Consider the following 15986-nt stretch of genomic DNA (forward strand, 5'->3'; position numbering starts at 1 on the left):
AGCAACTGAATGTGTTTCTTTTATGCGCTCAATTCAGGGCTACCTGCGATTCATGTATGAACAACTGTATATTAATTTCGTAAATAAAACTCTTTCCGAATTATAATGGTTTTATTTCGTATTTTGTGCAACATTTTCTCTTAAACCTGATCTGAAATTAGCTCAGACGAAGGATACTATAGACTTGACGCAAGCGTACACCCGTAAGGGACAGATATAGAATAATGGAGCGAATTTAAGAATCACTTTAAAAATGGCTGACAGTTTACGTAATTTGGGCGGATAATAAGCTTGACAAGTCACGTCCTTAAGCTAGGAACACACTACGCGGACGTCCGTCGTAAATCGACCGCGGACGGGAATCTGGACAATGGAAATACACATAACCGTGCAAATTATCGCTCGACGGACGCGGACGTGGCCTTGAGCGCACGGACGTCCGATCGAAATCTGGCTCTCTGGATGTTTTGTTCCGTGCACACTGATAGGTCGCGGTCGCGGTCGTTTTACGACGGACGTCCGCGTAGTATGTTCCTAAATTAGTTAGCTTTATTGTTCACAAACTCGTTTGTGGCAACGGCGGAAAAGTGAAACTATGACAAAGACAAAAAATAAGATTTTGCTCTCTGTCATTCTTATTATAATTTGTATGTGACCATCTCGTTCGGTAGTGGTATTATTATTTGGCTGTCTAGTCTATAGCATCCTTTGTTTAAGGAAATTTGTGACTACGCACCATTTTGTGGAATTTCACTAGAACTATTTTCTTCATATACTAAACTTTGCTGTTACCGCATACATCAGAATAACAGCGCCGTTTTCACAATAGTCATTATATTCCTGGACAGACTTTAGCTTAGACCTAGTGGTTGTTGATTTTGTCCAGTAGTGTGTAGTAGGAGAAAGATGTTTTGATTATCTAAAACAAAAATAAAAAATTAACCTCGCATTCTTAGACACGGATCCGTGAATATTCATGAAAAGTACCGAGAAGGAGGATATGACACGACCTATTAGCCACGACATTGGTCTAAGCGCGACAGTGGTGAGCGGCGGCCATGCATTGGAGTGAGACACAGCGATAGGACTTTCCATTCGCACGTATGGCTGCCGCTCACCGCTGTCGCGCTTAGACCAAAGTCGTGGCTGGGCTAGAGAAACGAACAAAAGTCAGTCGCTTCCGTGTAAATAAAAAAAAACTCCGTCGTTCGTTCGTCGCTGTGCGATGAACTACTATAAATCGCTCGCCTCTATTTACGGGAGCGTCTATCTTTTGTTCGTCGCCGATAACTCATATCAGGTACTTCTTCTTCTTTACATCCTGTTACCCTCTGCTCCCCAACAGGGCTCGAATCATATTTCTCCATTTACTCCGGTCTTAGGCAGTTTGGGTAACCTCCTCCCACCCCATGCCTAGCACCCTGAGCTCCAGCTGAACCGAGCGACGCCAGGTCGATTTAGGGCGGCATGGTTTGCGCTTTCCGGGTATATTCCAGGTGAGGGCCATTTTGGATAGGTGGGTATCAGGTTTTCTGAGGATGTGTCCAATCCAATGCCATCAGGTACTTACAATAACAAAAGTATGCAGATCCATAGGCAGGAACCGGCCAGCTCGCACGGTCACAGGCCTCTTATTGGTGAGTAGGATGTTGAGTAAAAGTCGTCGAGAGCGCACGCCCATAGCGTGCCACGTGCTTTGGTAAGCGGCTATAGACACGCGACTTGCCTGGGTGAAGGAAGTACACGAAAATTTAGGTTTACTATGTCTACAACTTGGAAACAGGGGTACAGTCGACCAAAAATGTGGTTTACCACCCTAAGGTTGAGGTTGGTTTAAACACTTTAAACATCATGAGACAACAAGGTCGATTTCCCCTTGCAATGTAAGTGACAATCGCTCTCTCTATATAAGATACTAGCTTTTGCCCGCGGCTTCGCTCGCGTTAGAAAGAGACAAAAAGTTGCCTATGTCACTCTCCATCCCTTCAACTATCTCCACTTAAAAAGTCACGTCAATTCGTATATCTCCGTTTTGCCGTGAAAGACGGACAAAGAAACACACACACAGACACACACTTTCCCATTTGTTATATTATTATGGATTTTACATCATGCCATGTGTCAAGTTAACCTTAGCTATCGTTAGAGCTCACAGAAACTTTTGTCAAAACTGGTAGACCACTTTCTTGGTCCACTGTACCTACCTACGTAGCCAAATGCACAAACGCTTGCGATAATCATCATTCGCCTGCCCTTATCCCCGTCATTTGGGGTCGGCGCAGCATTCTCTTCCATACCTTTATCGCCCGCACAGAATTAAATTTAGATAGAAGAAACAAGTTCACCTATTTGTATGTTGGCCGAGCGTGCCAGATTTTGTACTGAAGTTGTTACTTGCCTGTGATTTTAAATATGTCTCAAGCCCTGAGTGTTCATAATTTTTGAGTTGTTGCAATTAAATATCACGTACCGTGGCATTTTTAATGTGTTTGTTGTCTTCAACTTACAAAAATTGACGTCCGAAAGCTGCAAGCTGCGATTAATGACGGACAACTCAGTGGATTTTACTGAGTTCATTTGACTATTTAGATTTTGCTAATTAGATACGTTTACTTGATCTATGGTATATATGACATCTGTGATCGCCCGTCATCTCATCATTCACTTGTTTCCGTTTCATATCAGCTTTCACACAGTCCATCCACCTTTTCCTTTGTTTTCTCTCCCATTACTTACCCGCTTGCGATAATATCGTTATCGTAATTAGCTACATCTATCGCTCGTCGATCTACGTTTCTATCGGCGTCTAGCGTCAATGATTGTCATTCGGTTAGGCCGGAAGGGCCGATTTTGAATGCAGTAAGCACCAGTTTGAGGAAGGCCAGAAAGGCGCCAATTTTAATTGGTACCTATCAATTGTACCTACTTGTCTTACGCAACGCAACTTATACCTTTAGAAAGCCGGAATTAGATCGTAAAAAGAGTAGACTAGAGATGGGCCGAATATGGACTTTGCCGAATACGAATATTCGGCCGAACATTCGGTACACCTCTTACCGAACCGAACATTCGCTAGCTAGAATATGGCGTAACGAACATTCGGCCGAATATTAGGTTACGCCATATTTTTAAAGCGAATGTTAAGATTAAAACTATGAAATGATCGATAATGTTTATACATACTACAACTATGTTCTTATGATTTAGTGGATAACTAAAACTTAGTTAAAACAACTTTGAACTCTTCTCAACTCTTAAACTAAACAGTATGTAAACTAACGAAAACCATTTACTGTAACCCGTAAATGTCCAGGTGATACTGAGAAACTTTTACTATGGGGTCAACCCCGAAATCACGGAAATATCTTCTGACAGTTTCATAGGTAGTTTTATTTTATACATAGTAAGTATTTCCTATGGGAAAGTAAATTTTTATTTCGCGTTTTGGGTGTTGGTCCCATAGTAAAAGTATCTCAGTATCACCTGGACATTTACGGGTTACAGTAAATGGTTTTCGTTAGTTTACATACTGTATAATTGTGTTTATATTTTGACGCATTTTTAGTAGTTCCTTAGAAAGCTACTATAACCTAACCACAAAATTAAAATTTTGAAAAAACCCCCGACCGCGACATAGTGGACCGATTTTCATGAAACATGGCTAAGAACACTCCCGACTAACTCAGCTTTCAAACAAAAAAAACTAAATCGAAATCGGTTCACCCGTTCGGGAGCTACGGTGCCACAGACAGACACACACACAGACAATCAGACAGACAGACAGACAGACAGACAGACAGACAGACAGACAGACAGACAGACACGTCAAACTTATAACACCCCGTCGTTTTTGCGTCGGGGGTTAAAAATAGGAGCTTATTATCCAATAGAATACGTAAGATCTTCATTAGTTATGTATTTACTTTGTTTATTCGGTAAATATTCGGCAATGCAACCGAACTAATTCAGCCGAATACGAACATTGAAAAACTTGCCGAATATGCCGAATACCGAATATTTACCGAATATTCGGCCCATCTCTAGAGTAGACAGTGAAACTTACCTGCAAGATGATTTGATTGCCAAAGTAGCAATAAACAAAAATATCCAAAGCAACAGCGGCCAAATATTCCACAGTGGTTGGTTCCAATTTCTGAAACAAATAATGAGCCTAAAAAATCACTTTTAAAAGATTTCGTACTTGCCCTTGTGCGTAGCGCCGAGGCATACGCGGGCACGTATAGCTTGTGAACATAGTCTGATATTATCTACTTATCTCTCTCCAACTTACCACACTTATAGAAGAGTACATACATAAATACAGTGTAACTTGAACAACACTCAGAGCTAGTAAAGGCACAGTATAATAAAGAGTACTATCGTACAGTATGGCCACTCCCGCTCCCCGCTGAAAGTGCCGCCCACCCCCTTTCGGTTACTTCACAATTACCGCCTGTCAAAAGCGCGAACAGTCGACTTGTCATATCTCACTCATACAAGCATAGTACGCGTTCACCTACACGAGCTTAGACTGTGTACTACGAACGCGCCTCTTTCATATATTTGATCGCCAGTGTCCGAGGTGTGGTAAAGGTGACACGAAAGCTTCAAACTTGTCGTTATGCGTGGCAGCTACTTGGCAGACAGCCACATCCTTTGGAACTTTTAAAACATTCTTATTAAAAACTACATAGCTAGCTCTCTCCAACTTACCACACTAGCTGCATACAGAAGAGTACAGATATATAATGTAACTTGAACCACCCTCAGAGCCAATAACGGCGAAACGAAAGCTTCGAACTTGTCCTTATACGTGGCAGGCTGGCAGCTACTTGGCAGACGCGAGCACATCACTTGGAATGTATTAGACATAGTCTAATGTTATCTACTTATCTCTCTCCCACTCACCACACTAGCCGCATACAGAAGAGTACACAAATACAGCGTAACTTGAACCACCCTTAGAGCCAGTAAAGGAGAAATGAAAGTTTCGAACTTGTCCTTATACGTGGCAGCCACTTGGCAGACGCGAGCGCATTCACGCAGCGCGTCCGCTGTCGCTGCGTCGAACTCGGCGTCGTAAATATCTGGTGAAAAAAATGTACTATAGTTTGGCAAAACGGAGATAATAAAAATTGGCAACATTGTTGTGTGGTCCCTTTCCAATCAATGTATGCAAATAAAAGCTCCAAATGTTGCCACTTTTTAATTTCTACCCTTTTTGGCCAGCCTGTACCTACATTCATACATTAGAGAGACTTTGTAAACCTGGCAAAAAGAGTTCGTTTCAAAATAATATAAAAATGGACAGCACTACGATGTTGCCACTATGTACTCTTTAATTTACATACATTACACTATGTACATTAGGGTAATTCCAAAAGTAGTCTCATCATCATCCTCCTTGCGTTGTCCCGGCATTTTGCCACGGCTCATGGGAGCCTGGGGTCCGCTTTGACAACTAATCCCAAGATTTGGCGTAGGAACTAGTTTTACGAAAGCGACTGCCATCTGACCTTCCAACCCGAAGGGTAACTAGACCTTATTGGAATTAGTCCGGTTTCCTCACGATGTTTTCCTTCACCGAAAAGCGACTGGCAAATATCAAATGTCATTTCGCACATAAGTGTAAAACTCATTGGTGCGAGCCGGGGTTCGAACCCGCGACCTCCAGAACGAAAGTCGCACGCACTTACCCCTAGGCTACTCGCGCTCCAAAAGTAGTCTAATTAAGAAAATTGCATAAAAATCACCATTATTTCCATCATATCAAGATTCCCCTTTCGGAATTTCTAGAGCATTTCTGTCATTCGGAATTACCCTAATGTACCTTACTGTTTTTTGCCAGACTATACTAACATTACTTGCGTTCTTGCGCGCTACATAAATAAAGCGCTAGTTCAAGCGGGCGAGGGCGCAAGTTGTGCTAGATCGCCAGACCGCCTACCTATCATCAGCGGCTGGTCCATACAAGCCGATTCCCACCGGCTTGCCTAAAATTGATTACTAGTAAAGTACCTAATGTTAAGGTAGGTTTCTTTTTGCTCAGTGTTGCCTAGCAGAAATTTTCACCAGCCGCCACTGCTACCTATAGCATATATTAGATAGGTATTTGACATCAAGGTCACAGTATAATAAAGAGTACCTACTATCGTATGTATGGCCACTCTATTTCCCGCTGAAAGTGCCGCCCAACCAGGCCATAAAATCCTCAAAAAAAAGTGCCGCCCAGTGCTCTCGCGCGGTTACCTGACAGTTACCGCCTGTCAAGAACTCGGCTAGTCGACCTGCCATATCTCACTCACATAAGCATGGTACGCGTTCGCCTACACGACGAGCTAGACTCATTTACGCGCTTCTTTCATAATTATATTTGATTGCCATTGTCCGAGGTGTGTCAAGGTCGATTTTTACACGACTGCCCCAAAAAAGGAGTGTATTGTTTTAAACTACCTACGAATAAGGTAGATAGATAGATAGATAGATAGATAAAAACTTTATTGCATAAAAATATCATGACAAAAAAAAAATTAAGAACTATAAGAATACAACTTAGGTCTACAGAACTAATTCCTAGCTTACTATTTGACAATTTAGTTTTTTTTTTTATCACGACACAATTGCGAAAAGGCGCCGACTCAGCATGTGCTGCTGCATTGCTGTCGCAAGTGCCACAGCGCTGATATTCTGTCGGGACCTAGCAGGTGCGCGCGCAGATCTGTGTAGGTAGATTATTTTTAGGGTAGAATAAAAAACAGCCACCATTTTTCATTAGTCTATTTTCCTCTTCTTCAAAAGTAACGGTATGCCTCCCTTGATGCTCTGCACAACGTGTCCCGTGGGGTCTTTGGGAGGGTTCGTTTTGGTGTTGACAGAGGGCGCCACTGAGAACTGGTGTAGCAGCGCCGCAAGTCCCGCCAGAGACTGCATCAGACCCAAACGCTCTCCTGAAATGGCAAAATAGAATAATTATATGGGCTTATCCCTCAATTTGGCACAAAAAAATTCATAATCATGGGCACAGATTATTAATAAGTTACTAACGTACCTACACGCTTTGAAATAAAACTATGGAAACGGATTCAATCGCGTATATAATGAATTTACACGTTCATCCCGACGTTTCGAACACTTTACAGCGTTCGTGGTCAACGGGTGACTGAATTGCAATGTGCAAAAGCTACCCACATACAAGAAATATTAACGAACCATGACCATAAATAATATAGATTTCTAAGGCAGGTTAATTTAATCCGTTTCCATAGTTTTATTCATGAGTAACTATCGCGGTAACCGAAGATAATATTACCTACACGCTTTATTTAACTAATACGAGTATACCCATACAACCATTTCAGTCGCAAAATCTTCAAATCAGTAACTAACTGTCAAATGCGACATAACGCGTGGTAACGTCGTGCAAACAATGCGACCGTATTGATACAATAACAAAATGTAGTCGTCGTGTGCACTCGTTACGGTAACAAAATGTGTACGAATTTGTGGCTGTCAATGTCACTGTCAGAATGACTTTTAACGACACTTTATTAGTCGACGTTTGCACACATAACGGTAACAACATGTGGACGAATTTGTGGCTGTCATTGTCACTGTCAGAACGGTTTCTGACAGTGACATTGACAGAATTTGTACACACATGTGTAGGTCTGATTACCGAACTGCTCCTAAACCACTGTATCCGCAAATGACAATCTGAAATACGAAGGTTTCTCAAACTGTCTTGTGAAGTTGTGGACTGGTTGCTTTGAATCATTTAAATATGAGCGAATTAAATAATAATATACAACGACGACCATTTAAGCACTCTTCGACATTTTATAGAAATGTGGGAAAGTTAAGAAAAGTGCAGAATGATTATACAAATAGATCTTTATAGTTACTTAATGTATTAAATATATAATTTTTAATTCTTATTGATAAAAATGAAGTGTAGTGTTGCTTTACACAATAAAAGTAGGAATCAAATGAAATAGAGTATTTTCTGTGATATTAATAGAATTTCTGTTGCGCAATGATAGTTTTTTTCAGTACAGATGCTGCTTTTTTTAACGCAGTAGTGCGAGCAAATCAAGCAATGATTCATTTCTTGTCTGGTCGAAACTCTTAGCTTAGATTTAGGTACTGAAAATCGTCGTACGATACACGTGCGAAAAGGACATTCACAACTCGTGTCGATTTAAAACACTCCCTTCGTTCGTGTATTAATTTATCGCTACTTGTATCGATTTTCCTCTTTTCCGCACTCGTATCTACAAGTATTTTGTTTGGGTTACAAAAAAAACACATTATTTACTCTACTACGTTTTATTTATGTCTCTTTAACCTTACAAATTTGTGGACACTTATCTATACAAAAATCTTGACAAAAGAAGTACAGATCGCTGAAATTAATGTTGATAGTAATATTAATGACGACTACTTCAACAAGTCAAGTGTCAATTGTGAAATGCCGCAAAATACTAGTTGCTCTATAGAAGACTATAATAATATGATCCCCGATCCTTTACAACCCAGCAGCTCGGTACGCACGTTACAATTTTTTTTAATCTTCTTTAGTGAGGACAACTGAGTACGACGGCCTATTTAATTGTTTATAAAGTTTGAGGATACCTGGAAAAAATGAATACATTAGCCATTTTGAAAATCCAATAAATATTCACTGCTTTCGGTCACGCGTGTACGCTGCGACCATTTTGCGACCGTTTGACGACCATTTGGTGACCGTTTGGCGACTGTTTTTTACATGGAATATTACCGTCTTAATCCATATTTTAACAACTTTATTGGTTTTCTAGGCATTATTTTTATTATTTCAGTATAGTATATGCACCGGAGCACTAAAACTTCACCAATCAATATACATAACACGCAAACACCGAGTAGTCAATAATATTATTACTGGTTAAACTGAGGTAAATTGATGGCGCGTTGATAAATTTAGACTTATTTTATGAAATCACTCGAGCAATTTAATTGGCCATGGTAATTAGCCCACATTATATTAAAAATGCAAACAATATTTATCTTTAACAAATTCTTACGCCATTACATTTTAATGTCAAATGATTTTATTTCTTTTTTACTTTGACGTCTCTGACAGTCGCCATTTGAAAAGAATGAAATGAACGAATGATTTTGGGAAAGTAGTCGCCAAACGGTAACAATGTGTGCACGCGTAGTGCACACTTCTGTCACTTCTGTGACCATTTGTGCCTGTTACCAATCGTCCCCATTTGGGTCGCCGCGACTGAAGCTAGGAACACACTACGCGGACGTCCGTCGTGAATCGACCGCGGACGGGAATCTGGACAATGGAAATACATATGACCGTGCAAATTATCGGTCGACGGACGTGGACGTGGCCTTGAGCGCGTGGACGTCCGATCGAAATCTGGCTCGCTGGATGTTTTGTTCTGTGCACACTGATCGGTCGCGGTCGCGGTCGTTTTACGACGGACGTCCGCGTAGTATGTTCCTAGCTTAAACGTCGACCGTACCGCGACTAAGCATTTGTGTGTACACAAAATAGGAGGATTTGCGTAGGAACGGCGACCGATTATGGTTATATGGGGTGGAGTGTAAACAGGTAGAAGTACCTATACTATAGGAACAAGTACCTAGGTAGGTACGCCGAACACACTGAAAAAGGCATTTAGCAACCTGAAAACACTGCTAGGATTTGTAGAGGAGCTGGGGAGCTGGAGTACTGCTACCTCGTTTATTTCACGCAAAATAGGCACAATGTTTGTCGACTTGCGGAAAATGCCCAAGGAAACTTTTGGCAGCGACTTTTTTGTCGCGACCATGGCCTAGTATGAAAGTGCGCACACGAGGCGACGCAACTTTTCATACAAATACGATAGTCGCCGAGCAACTGTGTCGCCTGTGGGCGCGCACGCTAAAACTAAATAACTAATTAATACTAAATATTGTACTAAATCACTATAATGCTTACCAATACACGCTCGAGGCCCTTCCCCAAACGGCAAATACACATGATTCATGACCCGGTTATCGTCGAGCCTCTCCGGTCGAAACTCCTCCGGTTCTTCGAAGTACTTCTCGTCAGTCTGCAGACCCTGGACCGGGATAATGACGGCTACACCCTCGTCTATGGTCACGCCAGTTCCGGGGAACGTGTAGGGCTGAACACATTTTCTTATCAGGAAACCCAGGGAAGGGAATATTCGCATGCTCTCACTGAAAAGGACATGGTTGGTTAAACCCCATAGAACATGCTGGAACATGCATGGCTTACATTAAAATTTTAGGTAGTTGACCTCCTTTGCCGAGAAGAAGCAAGCATGGTATTTGTTGATTGATCGGTTGGAACATAGAATTGGTACTAGGTCTTACTGCATTGGTTTTCTTGCAACTTTTGCCTATGTTCTAAGCGCTCAAAGACATTATATGGCAGTTCTAAGGATAAAGTTTAAAGCGGATCTCGGGTTCAGGATGCTACCGTACTCTTAGATCGTAAAATGAAATAATAATTATAATACTTACTAGAAACACATTTTCAAATATTTCATCTCGTTTACGGCATCATAGCACAGCTTTCCGCCGTATCTGGTAAGCACTTCGTCGATCTCCTCCTGGCACTTAGCTTGCTGCTCAGGATGCAAGGCGAGCTGGTGCAGAGTAAAGCTGGTCGCCGACGAGGACGTCTCGAAACCCGCCGCGAAGAACACGAACACTTGCGCCGCCATCAGCAAGTTGTCCATCTCCAACTCAGCAGACTTCGGTGAGCCGTCTGAATTTCTGTGCTCTATCGATTCACCAACAATTTTGCCTTTCTGTTTCAATTCTAGCAACAGATCTATGAAATCATTTCTGCCGGAAGGCTGGTAGTTTCTTTGCCCCATGATACCCCTCACTAAACTTAACGTGTCCCGTTCAACTTCTGGAGGAACAGTCTTTAAATGCTTTAATAAATCAGGTGCCAACCATTTTGCAAGAATAACAATGATGTCTCTGAGAGAAGGGGTGAAAATACGCTTCCCCAGCTTGCGGAACGGAGCGTCCTCGTTGTCGATTGAGTTGGCGTCGATGCCGAAGCCGCAGGCGCCGATGAAGTCAGTGGTGTAGCGCGCCATGAGGTCTCGGACGTCCACTTCCGCGCCGCGCGCCGCTGCGGCAGCGGCGGTGCGCTGAAGACGCTCCGTCCGCTCCACGATAAGAGGGAACATCGCCTTCAGCTTGCCGGACGAGAACGCCGGCGTCAGCCTCTGCCGCAGCAGTTTCCAAAGGTCACCTTCCGCGAAAAACAGGTTCTTGAACATCGGCTCGAAGACATCCTTGTGGTAATTTATTCCGCGTCGGTAAAAATATTGAAAATCCGTGATCAAAACACATTTCACGAGTTCCGGATCTCTCAACACTACAGCTTTTTCTCGCGAAAAGTAATATCCGACCAGTTTCTCGTTTGGATATTTTCTGTACAAATCCGTGAAGTATTCAGTCATGCTCATCTTCTGGGCAAAGATTCTTCCCGTGCTTCCGATGAATGGGAGCGGTTTTTCATGTTGCACGCCTTTTTTGTGCCAGTAGTCGTAGCCGCGAGTGCTGAGCGAGTAGAGACAGTAAGCAACAACTGCGCACACCGCTATGAGCTGAATCATAGCGTCAACTGAGTAGTCTCGAGGTCACACAGATAATGATACCGGTCGGCAGTCGCAGTCTCCGCTTAGTAAGTACCTATATGATAAACATTAGAACGTATGCGTGCTTAGACGAATATTATAACTTCACTTATAAAAGATCATTTTATTGTTCATTGATTTGATAATTCCAATCGCTTACTTATACATTATCTACTATGTTATCTAATTGATAACCTGTTAATATTGTTTGCTTTTATAAAGAAAATGTGGAAAGGCAAAGTTATTCCTAATATAACCAAGTACCTACTTACATACAATATGTTTGCAATAAATGCTTTGTCTGTTTGTTTAAAAAAAGTGATGTAATTCAAGACTTGGCTTGTATTTACCTACGCAAAAAGTCCATTATATAAATTTAAAGGAAGGAAAGGGAGGAGCAAAACAAGATCAGACTCCAGATAGCTGAATTGTAAACAATTAAGTGTTGTATAAGGTCGGAAAAATGGTTCTACACTCTACAGCACTTACCAAAATCGTTACGCCGATCCGAAAAATAGGATGTCTGCGGAAAAAACATAAATGAATCACAGTAACTGGGGTATCTACAGGAGAAAATAGGAGTCAAATGTTTTACTTAAAAGGCTCACGGTTAGTTTCACTATCAAACTTATTATCCGAGATATAGACCGTGAGTACTCTTTGGTCCATCCATTTATACGTAACAGAGTCTTATGTGCCACATAAGGCTCAACTACAAAAATAAGAGTAGGTATCTCTACTTACTACTTTGTTATCATAACGGTACACTACACTGAATCTCCCAAGTCACTCTTGCTATAGATGTAGTTAGTTATGTCTCACTATCCACAATCCCAGTATAGGCCCCTCCATTTTGCCGTAACAGAGCCTTCTGTGGCACACCAGTCTGCAGCAGGCCGGTGTCTTTCCCTAGAGGGTTTTTCCCTTATTCCCCTTTTCCTATTGACATATATGTCTACTTACTATTTTCTTATCGTAATTATACGCCGAATCTCCCAAGCGACTCTTGCTGTAGATGTAATTATGTCTCTCATCATCCACTATTCCAGTATAGGCCCCGCCATTTTGCCGTAACAGAGCCTTGTGTGGAACGCCAGTCTGCAGCAGGCCGGTGTAGCGAGCGTTTCGTATGCTGCAGCAGAGCAAGTCTAGTTGACCACAGAGAAGGATGGAGTTTGTCGCGAAGAATACACCTGGAAAAATACATTAGGTACATGTAAAATACTTAGGATAAGGTGACTATAAAGTTTTTATATTAAAGAAAAAATTTACAAATTTACTCGAACCCGCATCAACCACATCAGTCAAGAGTGAATAGGCTATTACTGAACCAGCGAGCTACAACCTCGGCGTTGTCGTCACTTTCCATCAGGTGCGACTAAGGTCAATCACTGGCCTACAAAACACAGAGCAATCACTAGTCGGCCGCTGATAAAGTAAGAAAGAAAGGATCCAGCCATCATTTGATAGAGGTCTTCGTGCAGGATATCAATATCATTCGGCTGATAATATGCTAGTTTCCTACTAGTCAAATCAGCTTCTTTTTAAGAACCGTCAAAACGATTTGCTAATATGGAATTTACTATAAAATACTGAGGAGAGACGTCACGGTCAATTCATTTACTTTATATCTTTCTCTTTGACTTATTAAATAGAAATTATGTTTAAACATAATTACTGTCCATATATTTCTTCTAATTATGTTGTGCTTTATTTCGTGCACTGCATAAAATATTTTGTATGTATATGAAACTAGCCTATACCAGAAAAGACTGTGCAGAAAGAAATGCGGACCTAGCTGACCAACGGCGAGCCCGACAAACGCCTGCGCAAGGGATTGTCGGAGAAACGCCAATAGCACATAAGGGCTCCGCTCGGCGTCCATATAAGCCCAGTTTTGAAGAGGCTGGTGCGTCCACACTGCGAAATAAAAGTTAACAGCATCATGCAAAGACTCCCAGCATGTTTACATCAATCATGACAATCTGGAAAATCCCAGTTTCATAAAACGTTGCGTTGTCGTGTCGTGTCGTTGACTTCAACTTTGGACTAGCACGAGAATGAACTCAACGGACAGACGGACAGGACAAGATTATCAGAAAAAGACAATAAAAATAAATACTTACAGTGAAAACCCATAGGCAAAGCGACGTACATAGTCACACTAAACAAAGTGCACGCCGTATACACATACGCAAACTTCTTCGCCGATGTATAACTACCCTCCATCGTCATGTTAGTCAAGCCCCTCGCCGAATGAAACTTGAAATTCTCATTCATAAACTCCACCAACTCATATAGCTCTTCTTTATAAATCGCAAAGTATATGACGACGGCTAATGATACGATCAAAGGTAAACCATCGGCCAGTTTGTCCAAACTGCCCATGATATCCACCCATTCTGTGTACAAATTCACGATTAGTGTAATTGGGAAGTTTAAAAGCACAAAAAGAACTAAAGCAACGTAGATATTGTTTAGTATTATTTTTATTTCGTTGTCGGTGTTCGGAAACCAATCCCAACAGCCGACGATTTTTAACGGCAGTTGTAAGAAGTGTGTGTAATCGGATATTTGATCTTTGGCGACCATCTTGTTGACTGATCGTAAAATGGACGCTGCTGATTAAAAAGGGGTTTAAATACTGTAGTTCTTATTAAGAATGCAAACCTAAAGGTGTGTCCACACTTCATCTATTTTGTAAGTAAAATTAGTAGCCATGTGCATTTTTATCACTCACACATTAATACCTAAAGGTTACATTCAGATAAGAAATATAAGAATTGCAGTAGCGTTTCTAGTGCAGCGGCGTATCGAACGTGATTAGGAGGTCCCTTAATTACTACTACACTAGTAATTAGCATTACAACGTAATATGTTAACCGTTGACGGTTGTATAAGATTACTTTTCCACCTGTAGGATCATAGTGCGTCACGTGTAAGCGTGTAAGTTAAGAGGGTACGGTAGCGAAAATGCTAAAATGGAAAGGAGCCCCGCTTTTAACTTGGGAATTTTAGTTAAATATACAAGTGTTATTAACTAGATTTATCTAAAAAAAATTGTCCATTGAACAACTCAGTCAAAAGATATTTCAAAAAAATCTTTAAAATCGAGGTTCCGCTCTCGACTCTTTCCTCCTTCAAAACTTAATCAATCGGAACGAAATTTGAGAGTCTGAATAACAATGAAATAATCTATGTCGGACCGTTTAGCTTTTTTTGGTTAATTGTTACCAATCTTGAGTATCACACCTTTTTTTGTGCAACAATGAAAAAGGCCGTTTTTGGAAATTTTTGATTGGCTCTAGAGTCTTTAAAAAGCAGAATATCAAAAAAATCAAAACGGTCCGACACAGATAAAAATAATAACAATCTGTGTTGAAAAAATCATTGTTCTATCTTCAAAAACCAGGGAGGAAACAGTCGAGAGCGTTTGTATGGAGAATTGACCCCTACCGTATCGTCTTAAGTGAATATGCAAATGAGACTTAAGCTAGAAACAAATTATGGGACGCATCTGGCGGGCGCCATCCACTACCGCGATCTAGATAATGATACACTGAATTGTGCAAACTGTCGGACGTAAGCCATGGACGTAGCCTTGAGCGTTTGGACGTCCGACAGAAATCTGGCGCATTGGATGTTTTTGCACACTTATCAGTGGCGATCGTCAGCCGCGTTCCATAATTTGTTTCTATCTTTAATGTCGTAATACTCGTAATACTTTACAGTTACTTCACACTTAATTTACTGCGAAGAAACAGTGTATCACGACCTTAGGTGTGGATAATTAACTCTTTATTAACCCAACTTTAACTAATTAGCAAAGCAAAGCTTCGTTTGGAATATTAAAGCTGTTCAGGACAAAGTTTGAACAGTTAAGTGGTTTGTAGTAGCAATTCTAATAATTTTGTTAATTAGTGTTAGAATTAAGAAGTACTTACTTAGTGACTTTCCGACGTTTCTTGTTACTTATATACATACATACATACATACAATCACGCCTGTGTCCCACGAAGGGGTAGGCAGAGCACATGAAACTACTTAGGCTTCAGTGCCACTCTTGGCAAATAAGGGGTTGAAAGAAAACGAAACTGTGACATTGCAGTGACAGGTTGCCAGCCTCTCGCCTACGCCACAATTTAACCCATATCCCACAGTCGACTTCTACGACACCCACGGGAAGAAAGGGGGTGGTGAAATTCTTAACCCGTCACCACACGGGCACTTACTTATATACCTAGTACAATTACGTAAACAACTGCAAGTATTTTATTTTATTTGTAGTTGATGGCAAAATTAAGGTTTGACTTTTAGGTAACT

General features: G+C 41.2%; 2 protein-coding genes across 2 annotated transcripts; both read right to left on the reverse strand.

Moving 5' to 3' along the window:
- Positions 1 to 587: 587 nt before the first annotated feature.
- On the reverse strand, positions 588 to 14255 carry LOC125236719 (putative odorant receptor 85e). The gene is made up of 8 exons (XM_048143639.1): positions 13790 to 14255; positions 13458 to 13583; positions 12627 to 12856; positions 12153 to 12186; positions 4909 to 5087; positions 4064 to 4153; positions 1571 to 1726; positions 588 to 919 (listed from the first exon to the last, which is right to left on the reverse strand). The coding sequence occupies exons 1-8, from the start codon at positions 14253 to 14255 to the stop codon at positions 863 to 865; spliced, it is 1338 nt and encodes a 445-aa protein (XP_047999596.1). The 3' UTR covers positions 588 to 862.
- Positions 6763 to 11758, reverse strand: LOC125236349 (cytochrome P450 6B2-like). Its single transcript, XM_048143126.1, has 3 exons — positions 10528 to 11758; positions 9977 to 10221; positions 6763 to 6947 (listed from the first exon to the last, which is right to left on the reverse strand). Exons 1-3 carry the CDS (start codon positions 11640 to 11642, stop codon positions 6772 to 6774), a joined length of 1536 nt encoding a protein of 511 aa, XP_047999083.1. The 5' UTR covers positions 11643 to 11758; the 3' UTR covers positions 6763 to 6771.
- Positions 14256 to 15986: the final 1731 nt, after the last annotated feature.

The sequence above is a fragment of the Leguminivora glycinivorella genome, chromosome 19 (assembly GCF_023078275.1).
Source record: "Leguminivora glycinivorella isolate SPB_JAAS2020 chromosome 19, LegGlyc_1.1, whole genome shotgun sequence".
Lineage (NCBI taxonomy): Eukaryota > Metazoa > Arthropoda > Insecta > Lepidoptera > Tortricidae > Leguminivora > Leguminivora glycinivorella.

Bases quoted from the DNA above. Each gene is read 5' to 3' on its own strand.
- LOC125236349 (XM_048143126.1), bottom strand. From the start codon at position 11,642: ATGATTCAGCTCATAGCGGTGTGCGCAGTTGTTGCTTACTGTCTCTAC. The intron at 10,222-10,527 runs GTAAGTATTATA...TGTCCTTTTCAG, and splicing joins TATTTGAAAATGTGTTTCTA to TGAGAGCATGCGAATATTCC. The intron at 6,948-9,976 runs GTAAGCATTATA...TTGCCATTTCAG, and splicing joins AGGGCCTCGAGCGTGTATTG to GAGAGCGTTTGGGTCTGATG.
- LOC125236719 (XM_048143639.1), bottom strand. From the start codon at position 14,255: ATGGTCGCCAAAGATCAAATATCCGATTACACACACTTCTTACAACTG. The intron at 13,584-13,789 runs GTAAGTATTTAT...TTTATTTCGCAG, and splicing joins TTTGCCTATGGGTTTTCACT to TGTGGACGCACCAGCCTCTT. The intron at 1,727-4,063 runs GTAAGTTTCACT...TCCTTCACCCAG, and splicing joins GCAATCAAATCATCTTGCAG to GCAAGTCGCGTGTCTATAGC.